The 20,290-nt window shown below is 35.2% G+C and overlaps 1 protein-coding gene across 10 annotated transcripts in view; it reads right to left on the bottom strand.

The window, feature by feature from the left end:
* The window catches only part of MYOCD (myocardin), a 168,539-nt gene that overhangs the window by 47,066 nt on the left and 101,183 nt on the right, over positions 1–20,290 (bottom strand). For 8 of the 10 annotated variants that reach the window (XM_069076812.1, XM_069076809.1, XM_069076810.1 and 5 more), the window contains 2 exons: positions 10,393–10,568; positions 3,954–4,070 (listed from right to left, as the gene is read on the bottom strand). In XM_069076812.1, the coding sequence (XP_068932913.1) occupies positions 3,954–4,070; positions 10,393–10,568 (293 nt within the window). The remainder of the gene's footprint in view (positions 1–3,953; positions 4,071–10,392; positions 10,569–20,290) is intronic. The other 2 variants (XM_069076807.1, XM_069076811.1) reach the window with 2 other exon arrangements.

The raw sequence follows: 20,290 nt of genomic DNA, 5'->3' as shown, positions 1-20,290 counted from the left end.
ATAAAAATAAATAAACTGGAGGAACAAGGAAGAAATTACAGGGGCTGTTAGGTGGTGCAGAGAATAGAGCACCGGCCCTGGAGTCAGGAGGACATGAGTTCTAAACTGGCCTCAGACACTTAACACAAAACTAGCCATGTAACCTTGGACAAGTCACTTAACCCCAAATGCCCTGCCCTTTCCCTTCCAAAAAAAGCAAAAATTGAAAAAAGAAATTACATTTCAGATCTATCCATCTAACTGCCAAAGATTACCAAAAAAATAACAAATACTGAAAGGGCTGCAGAAAAACAAGCACACTAATACACTTTTGTTAGAGTCATGAATTTTGGAAATACACCCCCAAAGTTTCTAAATTTTATGCATTCTTTGGCCCAGCTACTATACCACTACTATTCTCTCTCTCTCTTCTCCCCCCCTCTCTATAAACACACACACATATGTATGTCTATACACACATATAGAACATACATACATATGCATATATATTTATATAGCTATACATACACATGTATATAGATATACATATATATGTCTATATTCCTCAGAAATCAAAGAGGAAAAGCACTTATATGTGCAAATATGTGTGTATGTGTGTATTGATATATATGTATATGTGTATGTATATTGATATATATGCATATATCAGATCTTTTTATAGTAATCAAAAATTATAAACTAAGAAGGTATCCTCCTTTTGAAGATGGCTAAACATATCATGGTATATGAATTCAAAGGAATATTATTGCTCCATAAGAACTAATGAAATGCATAATTGCAGAGGAAACTGGGAAGATCCCTCATGAACTGATGTAGAGAGAGGTGAGAAGAATAAGAAAATTTATACAATGACAACATTAGAGAGAAAAAGAACTTTGAAAGGCTACAAAACTCTGATCAATACAATGATAAAGCATGAGTGCAGAAGACCAAAGATGAAGCATCTACTGCCAGAGAGGTTATGAAGCTAAAATTCATATATATAAATATACACAAACAATACACACACACACACACACACACACACACATATATGTTTTATTTTTTAGGGAATGGCCAACATGGAATTTGTTTTGCTCGTGTCAATTTTCTTTCCTTCTTTCTTTTCTCTTGTTTAATTGGGGGAGAAAGTAGGGGGAATAGCTTATAAATACATGTAAAATAAATAAATACATTTATTTTTTCCAAAGGAAAGCTATAGTATTTTCCAACAAAATCAGGGGTAAAAAAGCACCATTTTTATTAGACATAATTCTAGAAATGCTAGCTTCAACAATACAAGAAAAATAAATCAATATAGTAAATATAGGAAAAGGGGGGGAAAGCTATCACTTTTTCTCAGGCAATTTGACAGTCTATCTAGAGAATCTAAAAAAGGCAACTAAAATTAATTAAAACAGTAATAAAGCAGTATCATCAAAACTTTTGGCACTGGTTTAAAACCAGATAATTCCATGAAATAGATTAATTTTACAACAGATAGAAGCAAACAAACATAGCATAATAATGTATGATCAACACAAAGAATCCAATTCTTCAGGTTTGGACTCATTATTTGTGAACTGCTGGAAAAGCTAGAAAGTACTCTGGTAGAATTTTTGTATAGAGCAACATCTCACATCATATACCAAGGTAAACTCCAAATTAGTACAATACTTAGCTAAGAAATATAACATCATATTAGAATTAGAGGAGCGAGGGAGTGACAAGGTCAGTGAAAGAATTTATCTATAAAAAAAATATTTATAGCCACTTTGTTGTTCAGTTGTTTCAGTCCTACTTTTTGTAACTTCATTTGGGCTTTTTGGGCAAAAATACTGGAGTGGTTTGCTATTTTCTTTTCTAGCTCATTTTACATATGAAGAAACTGAGGCAAATAGGGTTAAGCAGCAGCCAGAGTTAAGTCACACAAATGGTAAGTATCTGAGGCCATATTGAACTCAGAAAGGTGAGTCTTTCTGATTCCAGGCCCAGAGCTTTATGCACTATGGCTCCACCTAGCAGTAATGGCAAAAAGATAAACTGGAAATGACCTACATGTATAACACAGATTATAGGATTACAGATCTGGAGCTGGAACAAAATTTGGAATCCATCTAGTCCAATCCCTTTATTTAATAGATGAGGAGACTGAGGTGCCAGCTAACACATGCAGTAAAGCATCTAGCAATTAAACCATAGTTTAATTAAAACAACAGATTCTTGTATATTATGTCCTGTTGAGAACCTATGATTTTAACAGTGTGGTAATCTTATTTACCTATGCAGATCATGACATTTTATAATTTACAAATGTAAGAGAGTTGTCAGAGACTCAGAGAGTATGTTGATATGACATATTAATATACTAGAATATTGTGGTGCCACAAAATGACAAATATGGAAACACAAAGAAAGGTTCAAAGATTTTTTACTTGGTAATATATAGCAAAATCAACACTATAAAAACTATATACATGTTCATGAAAGGAAAGGAGGAAAAGGAAAGGAAAAAGAAAGGGGAATGGAGAAATGAGAGAAAAAGAAAATAGAAAAGAAAGGAAAAGAGAGAAGAAGAGAGGATAGAAGGCAAGAGAAACATGAAAACAGGTCCAAAATTGATGGAACTCAATGTAAGGGGCCACAGAACAAAAACATTTTCTTTGTTTTTTTCTTGTTTTTTAATTTGATTCTGTCTTTTTAAAAGCTAAGGTTGTAGGTTAAGATTTGTGTTTATTGCTTTGGTTGATGATTAAGTTAATAATTTTTAAAAAGTTATGTAATTATTTGTGGCAACTGAGTTGATGAATTAAATTTGTGTCAGGCTAGTGACAATCAATATTGGGACACATACATTACAGAGAAACATACCTGGGAAACACACACTAAGTTTTCCTAGTCAGAGCCAACTAGGAATACCATACCCTAAGGCCTTACAGTTCTGCCATCTGACTCTCCTTCCCAGGTTCACATCCACAGAACTCAGGAACTACAGTATGATAGACTAGCCTCAAATACCAACGCAGAACTTCTGGGTCTCCTTGTATTTGTTTTTCAAATGTTCTCTATAAATAGCACCAAAGTGGAAGAAGAGCAGTTAATACCTCCCTTTCCCCTTTCCTCTTCAATTGTTCAGATTTTTGGCTAGAGGAATGCAGAATTTTATTGAAGTCTTCCTTGACTACCCTCCGTAACAGTGATCTTTTCTTTTTCTCCAATGCCTGCACTTTTCTGAACTCTTTCCTTGTGAATATATGCAATCTCAGGACCAATGGAAATCGTTACCAGAAACAATTAACTTCCATTTTTTGAAAGTATAACATCATTCATTTTTGTTGTAGCTTGATGGTTGTGAGGCAACCATCATCGTTGTGTTATCTTTTTGTGTTATTTTATTTCCCCTTTTAGATTCTAATCTTGAAAAACATTCGAATCTCCTGCCTATTCGGGAATAAGGAACCTGTCTGATAGGTCTCCTTACTCTGCCCCTCCCATTCAACAAAACAGGACCTAGAATAGTGCCCCAAATATAACAGATGTTCAATAAAAATTATCTTCATCCTAACTATCCTCGTCCCAAGGTGAACCTAGCTATCTGCGGTGATGGAGAATTAGTTGTATTGATAGCAAGCTCACATGCACTTGTGGTTTACTTTCCAACTATGCTATGTATTCTCTTTAGACAGAGTAAGACCTCCAAAACACACTAATTTGTGGTGCTATTCAATGGATTGATTTTAGGCCTGGGGGAAGTTGGTCTCAGAATCATAGACTCCTAGAGGGACCTCAGAGTATAGCTAGTCCAACTCACCTAGGAATCCCTTCTATAATACTCCTAGCTACAATATCCCTCATGAACTCAGACATGATTCAGAGAACTGGGCTCAGAACTTTAGTACTTTAACCTATAGACTGAGTGTGACCCAACAGGTAGGTGGCAAGACTGGATTTAGCTGTTATGTGTATTTCTGTACCTTTACCACAGCAGGCACAGGGATGGGTGAGCTCAATGAGCCATTCACCTGCTTCATGTTGTCTGATTGGCTGATGAAGTGTTCGTTTCTATAATTTTCAGAGTCAGAAGTATGATGCTGAAATAAAATTTAAATTTATTAGTACAGAAGAAAAAATATGATGACATTTAATTATTAAAACACAACTCCTACTTCCAGTTCTGCTAATATAATCCTAGCTCTCATGTTTTTCCCCTAAGGGGTACAAGGTTGCCTGAAAGCTGTTGTACTCAATGGATATAAAGGGAATTGGAGACACTGAATCTAGAGGATAGGAGAAGGGGAAAACACTAATTAATTAGAGAAAAGGTGGTATTAGAAGAAATGAGGCATATGTTTGTTTATGTGTATTTGTGCATGTGCCACTGACTGTATGTAAATGGAAGGGCTGGTTTGTAACTTAGAGTTGAATAGTAGAAATGAGTTGTTCTCATATGTTTGTTTAAATGTTCTTGCCTGATTCTGCATACTTTGGATGCAGTTCCTAGAAGTCAGTCTTCTTATTCTACGGAACCAATACCCACATGAAATGGTTTGTAGCGTAATGAGGAGAAAAGAAAAATCCTTCCACCTTTCCATTATCCTGGTAAATCTCTGAAATAGAGAGGATGACACTGGGTACTCCTTAGAATTTCCCACATGTGGTTGAAAGAACTTTTGTCTCTTGTCATTGCTTCTCTAAGTCACAAGACCTGCTATCTAACTACTCCTTCCAGTTATCAAATCATGAAGATGCCTCACTTTGGGTAGACTGAATATATCCTGGTATTAGCATTCCTTCTTACTCCTTTCATTGACCCTTATTATGATTCCTGAATTCATTTAATATTCATTCATTAATTTGTTAGTAACTTTGGGTTTGTAGAAAGTTATTCTCCTTTGAGCAGTGAGAAAATGCTTACTTAAAAATAAAAGTTGGCAGAACAGATATCTCCAAAAGGAGTTTTAAGGTTAGGTAATATTTTATTTCTTTTGGTGAATGAATAAAAGTGGTTAGTCATGGAAACAAAATTCTCGGTTCAAATTTTCCTTATACTTTAATATTAGCTATTATTAAGTTTGAGTTTGTCCTCTGTGGGTTGTTTATTTCCTTCTCGGTATTGTGTCTGTAGTTCTGATAGCTGCTACTATGAGAATGATGGTATTTTGCATTATGCTGTGATAGTAATGGCAATTAAAGATTCCCCTGTATTGGCTTGGTTTTCAAATTGATTGTATTAAAACCCAGAGTTTGTTAATCCCACCTGTGGGATGGGCTTGTTGATGTGAAAAGAAAGTCCTGAAGTGGGAGGAGCTGGTGATGTAGATTTGGAGAGACAAGAGAGAGGCGGAAGTTCTTTTTTGGAAGCAGCACCTCGTGGAGAGAGAGAGACTAAGAGATTGCTGGTGGCCGCTTTGAATTGCCCTGGACTTTTGAGACCTGCCCCCTGAGCTGCCAAGGACTGAGGAGACATGGCTGTTTTGCTGGTACTTTGTCTGTCTGTTTTGATGTTATTTTGCCAGATTTGTCCACTGGTGAAAGACTGTCCTGTTGAAGAAGTCCTGGAACCTGGCATTTGGTTAAGAAGGCCTGAGACTGTCCTGCAGACAGAGAGTGAATACTGTCCACTGGTGAGGGACAGTACTGTTGTTGCAGGGGTCTGGAGACTGTCCGGCAGACAGAATGAATACTGTCCACTGGTGAAGGACAGTGCTGTTGTTGCAGGGGTCTGGGAGCCTTTCTGTTGGTTCAGAAGCCCTGAAGAAGGATTTTCTTGTTGTATGTTTACAGAAATCCTGGGAGAGGGCTTTGCTAATGTGTTCAGGGGTTCTAGGGCTGTTCTACAGACAGAGGATAAATTCATGAAGGGACTGGCAATGTATCTTATGGCCTTGCTAAGCCTTGTCTCTCCAGGAACTAAGATTGCTGAGAACTTGCCTCGTGTCAAGATGAAGAAAAGACCTCCATTTCGGTATTAAGTGCTGTGTTTAAACTTGATGTAACTCTGGGGTAGATTCAATTGTGATCCAGGGGTGGGGAACTTTTGACCTTTTTGTGTTCTATGGTTGAGCAAATGAATGTATTTTACTTATGTTTGGAAACTAATCTCCATTTGAGAAGAGGGGCTTTGTGGTGGACTTAATGAAGGTATAGCCTAGGGGTGGAGTAGTATTTAGAACAGGGACTTTGTAATTGATTGAATGATTGGAAAGTCCTGGGGTGGGGTAGTCCTTGGAGATTATTTAATCACACTTAGTAAATGCTGTATTTTGAATGATGTCATGTTTTGATCTTCTCTGTTCTTGGTTTGTCACTGAATAAAATAGAGAGCACCTATGCTGGTATTTTGAACCTGGGAAGTTGCCTTTCCTTGGCATTACATTACATATGCTTACATGGAAAAAATGGTTCTATTTTCCCTTTGGATGTATAATCAAGAAAGAAAGGGAATAGCACATATACGTAGTATTATAAATACTTATTAATATCTAGTTTTTAAGTGGGTAAAAAGTTAAGTAAAATACTACAAAAAGAATGACTGTGACTCATAGCATGTATACTCATACTTTCAAGTTTATCTCTTGTTTAGTTATATTTCATGTTTGATTTCACTTTAATAAGTTAGTGCCATATATATATATATGCAAGTCAAATACATTCTTTTATTTGACTGAAATTTTAATGCCACTTAATCCTGTCTTCATTTACATGGGGGTAGTTACTGTGTACAGTTTTAGATTTTCCTTTGTTCTGTTTTAGCCCATTCAAATTTTTCCATATTAAAAAAATTTTTATACTATAATATAAATGATATTTGTTATTCTTTAAGGTTATTAATGTTATTACAATCTCATATAACATTATAAAATGGTTAACAATTACTACTCACTTATTGGGAAAAGTTTGTTTCCATTTTTTTGCTATTAAAAATGGTACTGTTGGAAATATATATTAAATACATATACTAAAGCTTAAATTATATTAAATCTCTTGGGATACCATGTATTTGTTTTTGTCGTGTCCAACTCTTCATGATCCCATATACACACATACATATATGTGTGTATGTGTATATTTACATACATATACATATACGAATATGGATAAAACAAATGGAACCTTTTTTTGCAATCAAATATTTCTATGGTATATTGATCCAGTAGTATGACCAAGTATAGACACAGTAGTTGGTATGAAGAATTTTACATTGTTCTTACATAATTTCTTTGTTTTCTTAAGTAACTAGACCAATTCACATCTCCATCAATAGTATATTAGTTGTGCTTTAAAAAAAAAAGCAATTGGGGTTAAGTAACTTGCTCAAGGTTACATGGCCAGTTATTTCTGGGTGTGGTGCTAAGTATCTGAGCTCAGATTTGATCCCAGGTCTCCTGACTCTGGGGCTGGAGCTCTTACCCACTGTGCCCCCTGGCCACCCCAATTATCCTAGATACATTCATTTTGTTTGTGTGTAATTTATACATGCAGTGCCTCTAGTGTGGATTCCCTACTTCTTCTCTGGTTCGACTTGATCATTACAGCCTGTCTTCACACTGGCAGCTCTAGGCTTCCAGAAAGGGGCTACTACCATCTGACTACCCTCAAATTTTCTTAGTGTCCTAGGGCTAATCCTATTGTGGAGGAATACACTCCTCCTGTTCACAACTGTATCTCTAGAGTACTCAATGGTATGCTTCTATTTACACAAAACCAGCTACTCTCAATGATGACACTTAGAGCTTAACAATAAGGTAAGAATAATAATCATTACCATCACAGTTACTCATATAAAGCAAATACAGAAACAAATGCATTATAGTCTACATAGACATCTGTATCATACTCTTACAAAAATATATTTACTCTCTGTGGTGAAAAGTAGGCACACACTTAACAGAAACCTGGCAAAGAAAAACAAGAGTGGGAAGACAGAGAAACCTGTCAAGAAAGAATAGGAATGTTATCTTGGTTGATCTAGTCAAGATGCTGGGCTGCTTCTTTGCTTCTCTACTTCTAAGTTGTTCTTGGATTTAACTTATCAATACTATACATCATTTCTAGCTTCAGACTTAGCTGGTGCCTTCAGCTAAGTAGTGTCTGCTCTTTTAAGAAAATCCCTTATCCTAAAGTTGGTAAAAGCATTTTGTCTCTGCTCAGTTGAAGCACACTTCTCTATCTTACAATGTTAATGGAATATGAAGATCATCCCTGCTCATGAATAGGCCTGTGTGATCTGCTTTGAGTTCTGGCCCAGCTCACAGCTGTGATATAGCCTGAGTCACAGGGAGTCTGAGTCACATGGAGCCTGAGTCACAAGGAACCCAGGTTGGGAGGAGCTTGCCCATTAGAGTAGAGAGTGAGACTGAAACTGAGCAGGAGAGACAGAGCAGAAAGTGAGGCAGAGGGCAGAGAGAGGAACTTGCCTAGGGGAACTTGTTTGTGAGGAGACCTGACAGAAAGAATGCTTGAGATGTCAACACTCCCTGAATTAGTGATGAGTACATTGCTTCTTACTTCTTGGTATCCTAATAGTGATATCCCAAATAAATATTTTGGTTTTGCTTTTGAGGAAGAGAGTTTATCATATTTTGTGAATCTACCCTGGAAATATGTATGCATATTCATAGCAGCTGCTGTGGGTATCACATTGACATTACAATCTCTACCTAACAACTAGGGGCAATGCAAAGACATATCAATGGAGTTAAAATTGATCATTTAAAATTGATCATTACAGGACCTTCTTCCTCTTCCTTCTCAGCAGAATATCTATCACAAGAAAGAGAAGAGTACATTCTCACTATTCCTATATCAAATCCCTCATTCTGTACCTACAGTCTACCACCCCTCTACCAAGAGATGCATATTTCATTATCTGAATCAAGGTTGAATTGTAGATTCTCTGAGTGAAGATTGGTCATTGCGGCCTTCTCTTCTCTCCTTAGCAGAAAATAATAACAGAGAGCATAGCTATTGTTATTATTAACTTCTCTTTCTCTTTTTTCTCTTTTCCTCTTCCTTCTCCCTTTCCTGTCCTCTGCCTCCTCCTACTCTTTCTCCCTCTCCTCTTCCTCCTTCTTTTCTTCTTCCTCCTTCAATGTCCCTCAGCCCTTAATTGATCAATCACTTGGGACTCAAGGTTTCTTTTTCATCTGTAAAACAAAATAAAACTGGGGTCCTAAGAGCTGAAGTGACTTGCCTCAGGTCACAATAACAATGTCAGAATTAAGATTTGAACTCATTTTTCTTACTCAAAATTGAGTTCTCTTGTCATTATACAATGATATATCACAATTATTTAATATGAATTTGATCTATGCCCAGATCCCCTAAGATGAAGGTCCCCCTCCTGAAAACTACAGAAAACTTGCTTTTGAGACAGGAAATGTGTAAATGAGTGGACATTCTTGATGCCATGGACATTCCTGAAGGCTTACAATGTGGATGGACAGAGCTTCTTTCCATTGACTGTCACAGTTGAACCTGGCTACTTCTTTAAATCTGTCTAATTGAGGAACAGTCACTCTCTACTTCCTGTCTAGTCTATGTTTAAAGGACTCATTCACTAATAGCAGGGCTACAATGCATTAAGCTGGGGGAAAGGGCCTGAGGATTCCCTTTCATTCCCCTTAGGACCTATGGCTCCAAGAAATGGGTCTGGAGTTTTGACCTTCCTTTATTTGTCCTTATCAGTTCTAGCTTCAGGGAATGATGTCCTGGACATAGGAACTCAAGTCAAGGGGAACTTGAAGCCCAGAATTCCAGGACAAGTGTTGCAACCAGTCCAGCAGAGAAGCCCAGGAGAAACAGGGTGCCTTGAAGTGATGCAAAGAGGATCCTCTCTTACCCACTATTATCCAATAAATATCTTTCCACACACTAGCCTAACTATGACTGCTTCACCCCTATATTTCCCTATGACTTTCACTTCTCTAGGTCCTCTTATGGAAGTAGGACAAAGAGCATTACATTTTTTTCTAAGGAAAAGGAGGTAGAGTAATAGAAAGAATGCTCCTGTATTTGAATCCATACTGCTAACTATGAACAAGTCCCCTAAACTTTCCTTGTTATTTGCTTTCTTCATCTGCATCATAGGAATAATATTTCAACACTTCAAAGGGTAGTATAGGAAAGTTAACTTGAAAGTTGTTAACTTTTAAGTGCTTTACAAATATAATAGAAATCTTTTTTTGGTCATTCAAGAGTGTGGAGTCAAGGGTACAAGGGGTCTTTTGTCACCATGAAATTGGTCTGTGGCATGAGGGAAATTAGTTGTTCAAAATCATATCAAGAGGAATGTCAAAAGGATCTCAAATGTTTTTTTTTTTACAGATTTTTTTTTAACTGAGATTCGGGAGTACTTTTCTTTATGGTAAAGAAAGTATCTCAGATTTGGGGACCTGGATTTTGTTCATTTACCTGAGTTGTTTTTGATGGGGCAGATGAAGAGGCCTCTGTAGCTTTTGTGTCAGGTGGGAAACTATTAGAACCCTGTGAATCTTCACTACGTGTCTGTTCTGGAGAGAGTTCATCATTGCTGCTGTCTTCATCAAAGGCAAAAGCATCTGTGGATTTGGAGATGCCTACATGGTTACCTATTAGAGAAAAGACAAGAACTATTTGACCATTTACCAGTTAAAGATAGCCCTTATTCTTACAAGTTTTAATCAGTTCTTTATATGTCTTGGAAATCATATCTTTATCAGAGACACTTGCTGCCAAATTTTTTCCCTAGTTACTTGTTGCAGTGATTTTGTTGTGAAAAAAAATCTTTTTAATTTTATGTAATTGAAATTGTCCATTTTATCCTCTGTGATCCTTTCTATTCCTTGTTTTTATAAATAAACCGAACACTAAACATTTATTGTCTACTGTGGGCCAGACACTATATTAAGAACTATCAGAAAAAGAAAAAGATGGTTCTTGCCCTCATAGAGTTTACAATTCATTGTAACATGCAAACAAATATATACAAAGTAATCTATATACAAAATTAAAAAGAAATGATTACAGAGTAGAGACATTAGAATTAAAAGAAATTGGGAAAGGCTTCCAGTAAAAGATGAGATTTAAAGTTAGGGTGGTCAGAAATTGTTCTTGAACTCTTCACACAGATCTTAAAGGTAAGTTCCTCCACATAGTTTAAAATTTGACCATTTATATCTAATCCACATAGCCATTAAGAACTCCTGTTTGATATATGGTATGAGATGTTGGTCTAAACTTAATTTCTGACAAATAGCTTTCAAGTTTCCCAACAGTTTTTGTCAAATACTGACTTTCCTCCTAATATTCAAGATTTTTAAGTTTATTCAATAGAAAGCTACAAAGTTATTTCTGCATATTGCATAACAAATCAGTTCCAATAATCAACCTCTCAATTTTTTAGGCAACATCAAATAATTGTTATGATTGTAGATTTATTGTATAGTTTGAGATAATTAACACCATTTTCCATTATTTCCCTTTAGATTCTTGACTTTTTTTTATTCCTGAAAGTGGATTTTGTTATTTTTTAGCTCTATAATTTAATCCCTTTGTATTTTGATGGGTATATAATTGAAAAAGTAAATTAATCTAGGTGGCATTGTCATTTTTATTGTATTGGCATAACCCTAAACAGAGAAATTAGTATTTCTAAATATTTAGGTCTGTCTTTATTTTTGTAAAGAATATTTTATAATTGCTTTTTAAGATTTCCTCCTTGTATAAATACTAAATTTGAATGGATTTTTTTCTCTTCCTGCTGGATTTTTTTGGTAATAGACCTGCTGGTGATTTGTGTGTATTTTATGTCCTGCAATTTTGCTAAATTCATTTCAACAAATTTTAGTTGACTCTCAACTAAAGTTAGAGATGTCTAACTACAAGTTAGAGGTGTCAGACATGCAAGATGTGGGCCACATGCTTTCTACAATATTCATAAGTGCCTCTTAATAAGACTAAACTATAACTGTATAAACTATAAACATTAACTATAACTCTATAAACATTTAACAAAACAAATAAAAACTATAAAACATAAGTAAGACTACATTTGAAAACTAATATGTGGTCTATATCAATCCTTATATATAGATTAGACACTCCAATTTCTATTTGAGTTTGCTTTAAATACACCACAAATCATCTTCAAAAGCAATCATTTTGTTTCTTCTTTGCCTATGCTTATTTTCTCAAATTCTTTTTCTTATTTAATTACTATAGCTAGTACTACTAGCACTATATCAAATGATAGTGACAACTGACATCCTTACTTTACCCCTAATCTAGAAAAAACTCTAGTTTATATCCTTTAAATATAATGTTGGCCCTTGGCTTTAGTGCAGTAAAATTGCACCAAGACCTTTGCGGCAGCCCATAGATTTTTTTTTAACAAATGGATATTTTATCAAAAACCTTTTCTATATTTAATGCAATTATCATGTGATTTTTATTGTTCTAATTATTAACATTGTTAATTACTTTGATAGTTTCCTGGTGTAAATACTACCTGCTCACATATACAATCTTTTTGTTATATTGCTGTAGTTTCTTTGCTAATATTTTAGTTCAAAATTTTCTATCAATATCCATCAGGGATAGCTTTCTTTCTGTTTTTGGATTCTCTCTGGCTTAGGTATCAAGTTCTTATTTGTATCAAAGAAATTTGGTAAAAGCTCTTTTTCCTACTTTTACAAACAGTTTGTGTGAGACAGGAATTAATTTTTCTTTAAATGTTTGATAGAATTCACTTCTAAAACCACATGATCCTGTGTTTTTCTCCCTTTAGGGTTTTTGATGGCTTGTTCAGTTCATTTTTTCTAAGAGCAGGTTATTTAAATTATCTGTTTCTTGTCTTATTAATCTCAGCATTTCATATTTTATACATATTTATCTATTTCATTTGTTAGTTTCATTGGCATAGATTTGGACAAAAATAATTTCTAATGGTTTCTTTTCTCTCTTTTCCATTTTTTTGGTGAATTACTCCTTTTCATTTTTGATAATGATAATTTGCTTCACCTCTTTAAAATAAATCAAAGTAGCTAATGGTCTGTCTTAGTTCTTAGAAACAGTGCCTAGTTTTATTTATCATCCAAGCTATCATTAACCACATTAAGATATTCTAAATCACCAAAAAATAGAGAAATGCAAAATAAATCCTCTCTGACATTGCACCAAATATTCCTCTCCTCCTTTCCCTTCCCAGAGAACCACCCTTTGTAACAAAAAATAAAATAATGGAGAAAAGAAAGTAGCCCAAAGTAACTAATCAACACATCAGATAAGTTTGATATGTGCCATGTAGATCACCTATAATCTGCTACCTCTTCAAAGAAGGGAGGTAGGTGCATTTTCTTACTTCTTTTGTGGAGAAAAGCTTTGTTATTATAATTGTGTGGTGTTCATGTTTTTTATTCTTGCTATCTCCCCCCCCCCTTATTTACATGGTAATCATTGTGTACATTTTCTGAGTTTTGCTTACTTCCTTATAAATAAATTTATGTCTTCTCATATTTCTCTGAATTCTTCATAATGATCCCATTCAGTCAATTTCACATTTCCCCCATTTAGCAGAAATCCTTACTTCTTTAATTTCCGGATTTTTTTTTGGGGGGGGGGGACTTGGGTTCTCCACATTCAGGTATAAAAATTCATTTTCAGTATAATAATATCTCACATTTGTATAGTACTTATATTTAGACACATATCCTCATTTGGTTGACAAAACAACAACCCTGTGATTTAAGCAGTATGGGTGGTATTATTTAATTTTTATTGTTGAGGAAATCAATACTCAGGGAGATATAAGAGAAGTGTCCTGGGTCACACAGCTAGCAAGTGGTGGAGCTAGGGCTAGAACCCAAGTTTTCTAACTCCTAATCCTTTTTCCACTACAAACACTGTCTATGTGTATTTCATCACATTTTCTATATGCTAACAAAAGCTTTCTAATGAAAAACAGACTGATGAAGGGTAGAGTATAAAAAAAGAATGAGAGATAATACTGAATATAGAAGATACACACACACATATAGAAAAGATATATATATGTATATATATATGGTACATTGTATTTTATGTTGAGATTCTGCTTTTATAATAAGACTAAAACATGAAAGTTAATGAACTTAATTTTTAAATGTAAAGAAAGTAGCATCATAAAAAAAATCTCATTCAGTTAATTCTTGAAATTTTCTAAGTCACAAATGGTATTATGATTCCGATTTTCTCCATTTGAATTCTGTTTCCTTCTATATATCTGCTTCCATTTTGAGAATACTCCATGGTTTATGGGTATAGAGAACCTCCTTCATGGAAGGCACTTCAAAAATGTGGAGGTTGGCGTATATGTGGAATGGGGCTGACAAGCCACATTTGAATACAGAAATGCCCATATATGTCCATCAGACTTTTATTGCTAAATCTCTTTTGTTTTATTGTCCAGCTCCAGAGTACAAATTGTGCTGAATACACACAACTCTTTTAACTATGTTACAGACATCATTCTTCTGTCACTAAAAGAATTTAGGTATTATCAAGTTTTCCAGTTTAGTAGTATTCTGCAATCAAACTGACAATAACTCTTGACTTCTGCATTGTGTAGATAAGACAAAGAAGTTTTTTACCCTAGGGATTGGGAAGTCAGTGATGAGGCAGGAGTAATAAAACAGAATGTTTCACTCTTTTTGTAATATCTGCCCAGGGACATTCTTGGTATCTCTTTGGTCTCTCAGATACATAGGTGTCAAATGGGGAAATAAGGGCACTAAATATTTCTCTGCTCTTTGGCTTCTGGTTTCATTTTTAGTCTGTTAATTTTCTTCTTGTAAAAAAGGTACTGACTATTAGGACTAGCCCTTAGGTTTCTTTTTTGCACCTTTTCTAATCATTATGACCTTTGGATATCTTTTCCTTCTACTTCACCAAGAGATGTCTGAGTGTAGTAGAAAGAACATTTACCCTGAAGTTAAGAAAGACCTGGTGGCATAAACCTCGCCTAATCTCTTAACATTTTCAAGCTTCAGTTTACCCATTTGAACAATGGATTAATATGACCTGTCTCATACTTATGATTTACCTAATGGAGTTCTTGGGAGGTTTTGAAGCCAAACAGAAGTCTAATCTTTCCTTCAAATCACTTTCCTTCAGATATATATGGACAACAGTCACATCGTCAGGGAGTCTTCTTTTTACTAAACATACATATTTCTTTCAACTGATTCTCATATTTCATAAACTTAAGGTCCTTCATCATCCTAGTGGTCCTTTGAATAACTTCCAGCTTATCAATATCCTTTTTAAACTGTGATACCCAATACTAAACACAATACTCCAGATGAGTCTGATATTACTAAATGCTATGCCCTTCAATGCAACTCAAGAGCACTTTAGCTTTTTTGACTGCTATAGTGCACTATTAAATTTGCAATTCACTAAAATCAGAACTTTTTCAGAACACCTGCTATCTATTCATGCCTCCTCTATTTCACATTTGTGAAACTGATATTTTTTGTATCCAGGTGCAAGACTTTACACTTATTTCTTTTCTTTTTAAAGCAATCAGGGTTAAGTAATTTGCTCAAGGTTACATGGCTTGTTATTTTTTTCTGTGGGTGCTGAGTATCTGAGGCTGGAACTGATCCCAGGTCTCCCGATGCTGGGGTTGGCACTCTTACTTACTGTGCCACCTGGCCACCCCTTTTGATAGGTTCCTTATGATTTATTCTCCCTGTTTACCTTCTCATGCTTCTTGTATTTGAATGTGAAATTTTCTATTCAACTCTGGTTTTTTTCATCAAGAATGCTTGAAAGTCCTCTATTCCACTGAATGACCATATTTTCCTATGAAATATGATACTCAGTTTTGCTGGGTAGGTGACTCTTGGTTTTAATCCCAGCTCCTTTGACCTCTGGAATATCACATTCCAAGCCCTTCGATCCCTCAGTGTAGAAGCTGCCAGATTCTGGGTTATTCTGATTGTGTTTCCACAACATTCAAATTGTTTCTTCCTGGCTGTTTATAATATTATCAGCTTAATCTGGGAATTCTGGAACCTGACTATAATATTCCTAGGAGTTTTCTTTTTGGAATCTTTTTCAGGAGGTGATCAGTGGATTCTTTCAACCTCTATTTTGCCCTCTGGTTCTAAAACATCAGGGCAGTTTTCTTTGAGAACTTCCTGGAGGATGATTTCTAGGTTCTTACTTTGATCATGGCTTTCAGGTAGTCCAATAATTTTTATTATCTCTCCTGAATCTATTTTCCAGGTCAGTGGTTTTTCCCCATGAGATATTTCACATTGCCTTCTATTCTTTCATTTGTTTGGATCTGTTTAACAGCATCTTGATTTCTCATAAAGTCACTAGCTTTCATTTGCTCCAATCTAATTCTGAAGCAATGATTCTCCTCATTGAGCTTTTGAGATTCATTTTCCATCTGGCAAATTCGGCTTTTTAAGGCATTCTTCTCCTTATTGCCTTTTTGAGCCTCTTTTGCCAATTGAGTTAGTCTATTTTTTAAGGTATTGTTTTCCTCAGTCAGGCTGTTGACTCTCATTTCGTAATTTTCTTACATTGTTCTCATTTCTCTTTCCAATTTTTAGTCCACTTCTCTTATCTGCTTCTTAAGGTCCTCTATGGCCTGTAACCAGCTCATATTTTCCTTTGAAGCTTTTGGTGCAGGAGTTCTGACTTCACTGTCTTCCTCCTGTTCTATGCTTTTCTCCTTTTTGTCCCCAAAATAGGAGTGTAATGTTGGAATCTTCTGTCTGCTTTGTTTCCTTTGACTGGTCAAGTCACCCCTCAGTCACTTGACCCCTGGTCTTTTTGCCACTGTAGGACTCTGCTACCAGACAGGGGAGCTTTCATCCCAAAATCTGGGGTTTTCTCAGCTGCTGGAGGTATTAGTTGGGTGCCCTCTCTGAGGCCTCCACATGTTCTGGCAAGATGGACACACACCCCAGGACCTCCACCCTAGACTGCAATCCAGATCCAAGCAGGTTAAAGCAAGAGAGATTACCCCTCAGACTGGTCGCTTGGTCCCCCTACACTCTGCAGGCCATGAGCTGAAGCTGTCATGTGGTGCTGGCTGGCTGTGCTGATGTCTCAGTGGCTTCTCACCCCGGGGGCAAAAGCTAGGCAGTCCCACTTACTGGGTCCCAAAGTCCAGACTGCACTGACCTCTCACATTGTCCTTTGCATCTATGTGTTGATAATTCTGGAAAGCGGCACAGCTGCTGGTGATCTGGTGGCTGATCAGGCCCGCCCTGATACTAAATTCTCCGACTCACAGGCCTGGACTCAACAACCAGAGCACTGTTCTGGACAATTCCTGCCAGCCTGCCTGGATGTCCTCAGTGGGAGGTTAGCTTCTCTGTGTCATTTTGTGGGTTCTGCAGCTCCAAAATTTGTTCAGAGTCCCCTTTTTACATTGATTGGGGAAGGTGGAAGCCAGAGCCGCTCAGAGGTTGTGCTTCTACTCCACCATCTTGACTCCGCCTACCTTTACACTTATTTCTACTGAATTTTAATGGATTAGATTCAGCCCAATGCTCTAGCCTTAAGACCTTTATATATCCTGACTCAGCTTTCTCTTATGTTAGCTAACACTCTCAGATTCATGTCAACTGCAAATTTAATAAGTGTATCATCTAACCCTTTTTTGATATAAATATCATATAAGTACAAGCTAAGAATAGGTTCCTGTAGTACTCCACTGGAGATGACTTTCTATGTCAAATCAATCAATTACTGATTGCTATTAACAATAACTCTTTGAATTCAACCATACAACCAATTCTGAATAATCTGATTATATTACTTATCTAATCCATATCTCACCATCTTTTCCCAAGAAAATACATTGAAATACTTTATTAAAAATTTTGCTGAAAATTTAGGCAAGCCATAGCTACCTAATTCTCCTTGTCGACTAGTTTATTAATCTTATGAAAAATTGAAATGAGATTAGCCTGGCATGACCTGTTCCTGATGAACCTATCTTAGATTTTTGTAATCATGGTTTCTTTTTCTAGATGTTAATCAACTGCATTGTTAATGATAGTTTCTATAATTTTCTGAAGAGTCCAAGTCAAGTTTACTGTTCCAAAGTTTTCTGTACTCTTCCATTTTTCAAAAATCAGGAAATTTGTCTTTTTACAATCTCTGCTGTACCTTGTCTTCTCTCTGTCTCTTGGTGATCTCATAAAATCCTGGTGGTTCAATTATCCATTCTATTAATATCGTTCTTAGATATGACCAGTCTTCTTTCTCCTGAGTTACAGACCTATACCTTCAACTACCTGCTGGACATTTCCAGCTGAATATGCCAATCCATTCTATTTCTAGGTAGCTCTAACTATTAGGCAGTTTTCTTGACATTGAGCCTAAATCTGCTTCCTTGCATTTTCTGTACATTGCTCCTACTTCTGCCCTCCAGGGCCAAGCAGAAGACATCTAACCCCTCTACCCCAGGATAAATCTTTAAATACACAAGGATGGCTATCCTGTTGCCCCCAAGTCATTTATTTTACAGTTTAACATTTCAGGTTTCTTCAAGTAATTATCATGTTGATAATGAGATGCTTCATCATGATTGTCTTTTTCTGAACATCTTCTAATTTGTCAAAGCCCTTCCTAAAATATGGCAAGTGGCTAACTTTTGGAAGCAAGAGTTTTATTCCTGGGAAGGAATCTTAATGTTAAGGCGATGGCAAAAGCTGTGCAATATAATCCTATATGAGAAAGAAACTGATACCACACATGTGCTGAAGTCACACATGTGCTATAGTCATGAATGTACTACATGATTAATTTAAAGATCTAGGACAAGAGAAAATCCTTGAACAAGAACAAGAAAAAAATATTTTATTGGCTACAAGTGGCGGCAGATATGTATAAGAAATATATAGATTGTGTTTGATGTGTCCAAAGCAAAGAGCTATCAATTCATGATACATATTTGGAAAGCATAAATATGAGTAAAACATGATGCTTGAATGCACTGACTTTTTGTCTTAAGAAGGAAATAGAACATGAACCATAATTACTGAGAATTTCTCTTAGGATGTATAGGTAACAACTCAAACTGTGATTGGACTTTAAGTGAGGGATAAAGAACAGAGGCAAAAGAGAAGACACAGTTTATATCAAAATTAGAGTACTAGAACTGAGAACACTCCTACCTCACTACCCTCTTCTTCTTTGTTAAAAAAAAATCATGGGAAACAGAAAAGAAAACATATAAGTGATTAAAACTATAAATAAATAAGATGAAGAGGAAAATAGAATTAAAGATCATAACTTGAATATGAATGGAATGAACTCAACCATGAAATGGAAAAGAATAGTTGAGAATGAATTAAAACTGGATGCCACATTGTTGTTTATAAGGAATGCACTTGAAAAGTAAAGATTCACACAGGCTTAAAATAAGGATCTTGAGAAAATTATTATTCTTCAATTGAAATTGGAAGGATTATTAGTCATTATGCTAGACAAGGAAACAGGAATAAAAAGACTTGATTGAAAAAGGTAAGAAAAGATCAATAGATGATGAAATAATTATTGATACTAAATGTATATGCACTGAATGTCATACCATGAAAATGCTTAAAGGGAAAGTTAAATGGGAAGATGTGAATAGTAAAACCATAATTATGAGGAATCTCCATTTCAAACCAAACTTCATTTAATTAGATAAATCTAACCTGAAATAAATAAGGAAATGATTAAGAAGTAGAAAAGAATTTTTTAAAAGTCAGTTATAATAGACTTCTAGTGCAAAATTGAATGGAAATAGAAAGGAATATACATGTTTCTTACCTGTGCATTGGGATCTTAAAAAAATTTAGCAATAGAACATTAGAACTTCAAAACAATGAAGAAAAGTAGAAATACCTAATAAATCTTTTAGAAATTCAATTCAAATAAAATTATGTTCAATAAAGGGCCACAGAAAAAAAATATTAACCATTATATGGAGACTGAATAACTTAATCCTAAACAATGGGTAGATCAAAGAACAAATCATAGGAAAAAATTAATTCTATTAAAGATAATAACAACAATGTCAAAACAAGCTTGTGATGAAAACTTACATCTCTAAAGATTTTCATCAAAAGAGGAAGAAAGAACAAATTAGTCATTTGGGTGTGTCACTTAAAAATAAAATTAGCCAATTTTTAAAGTAATTCTAAAATTTGCTTATTTTAAATAACAAAAATTGAAATCCTGAAAATGAAATAAAATTGAAAGCAAAATGACCATTGAATCAATGAATGAAACTAACATTTTTAAGAAGAAAAAGATAAAAGAGATAAACCATTAACCA

Source organism: Petaurus breviceps, unplaced genomic scaffold (genome assembly GCF_028583685.1).
Source record: "Petaurus breviceps papuanus isolate PSGF00001 unplaced genomic scaffold, PetGlider_PUasm1.0 90925, whole genome shotgun sequence".
Taxonomy (NCBI): domain Eukaryota; kingdom Metazoa; phylum Chordata; class Mammalia; order Diprotodontia; family Petauridae; genus Petaurus; species Petaurus breviceps.
The sequence above is the reverse complement of the archived record's forward strand: the minus strand, read 5'-3'. Positions and strand labels throughout refer to the sequence as shown.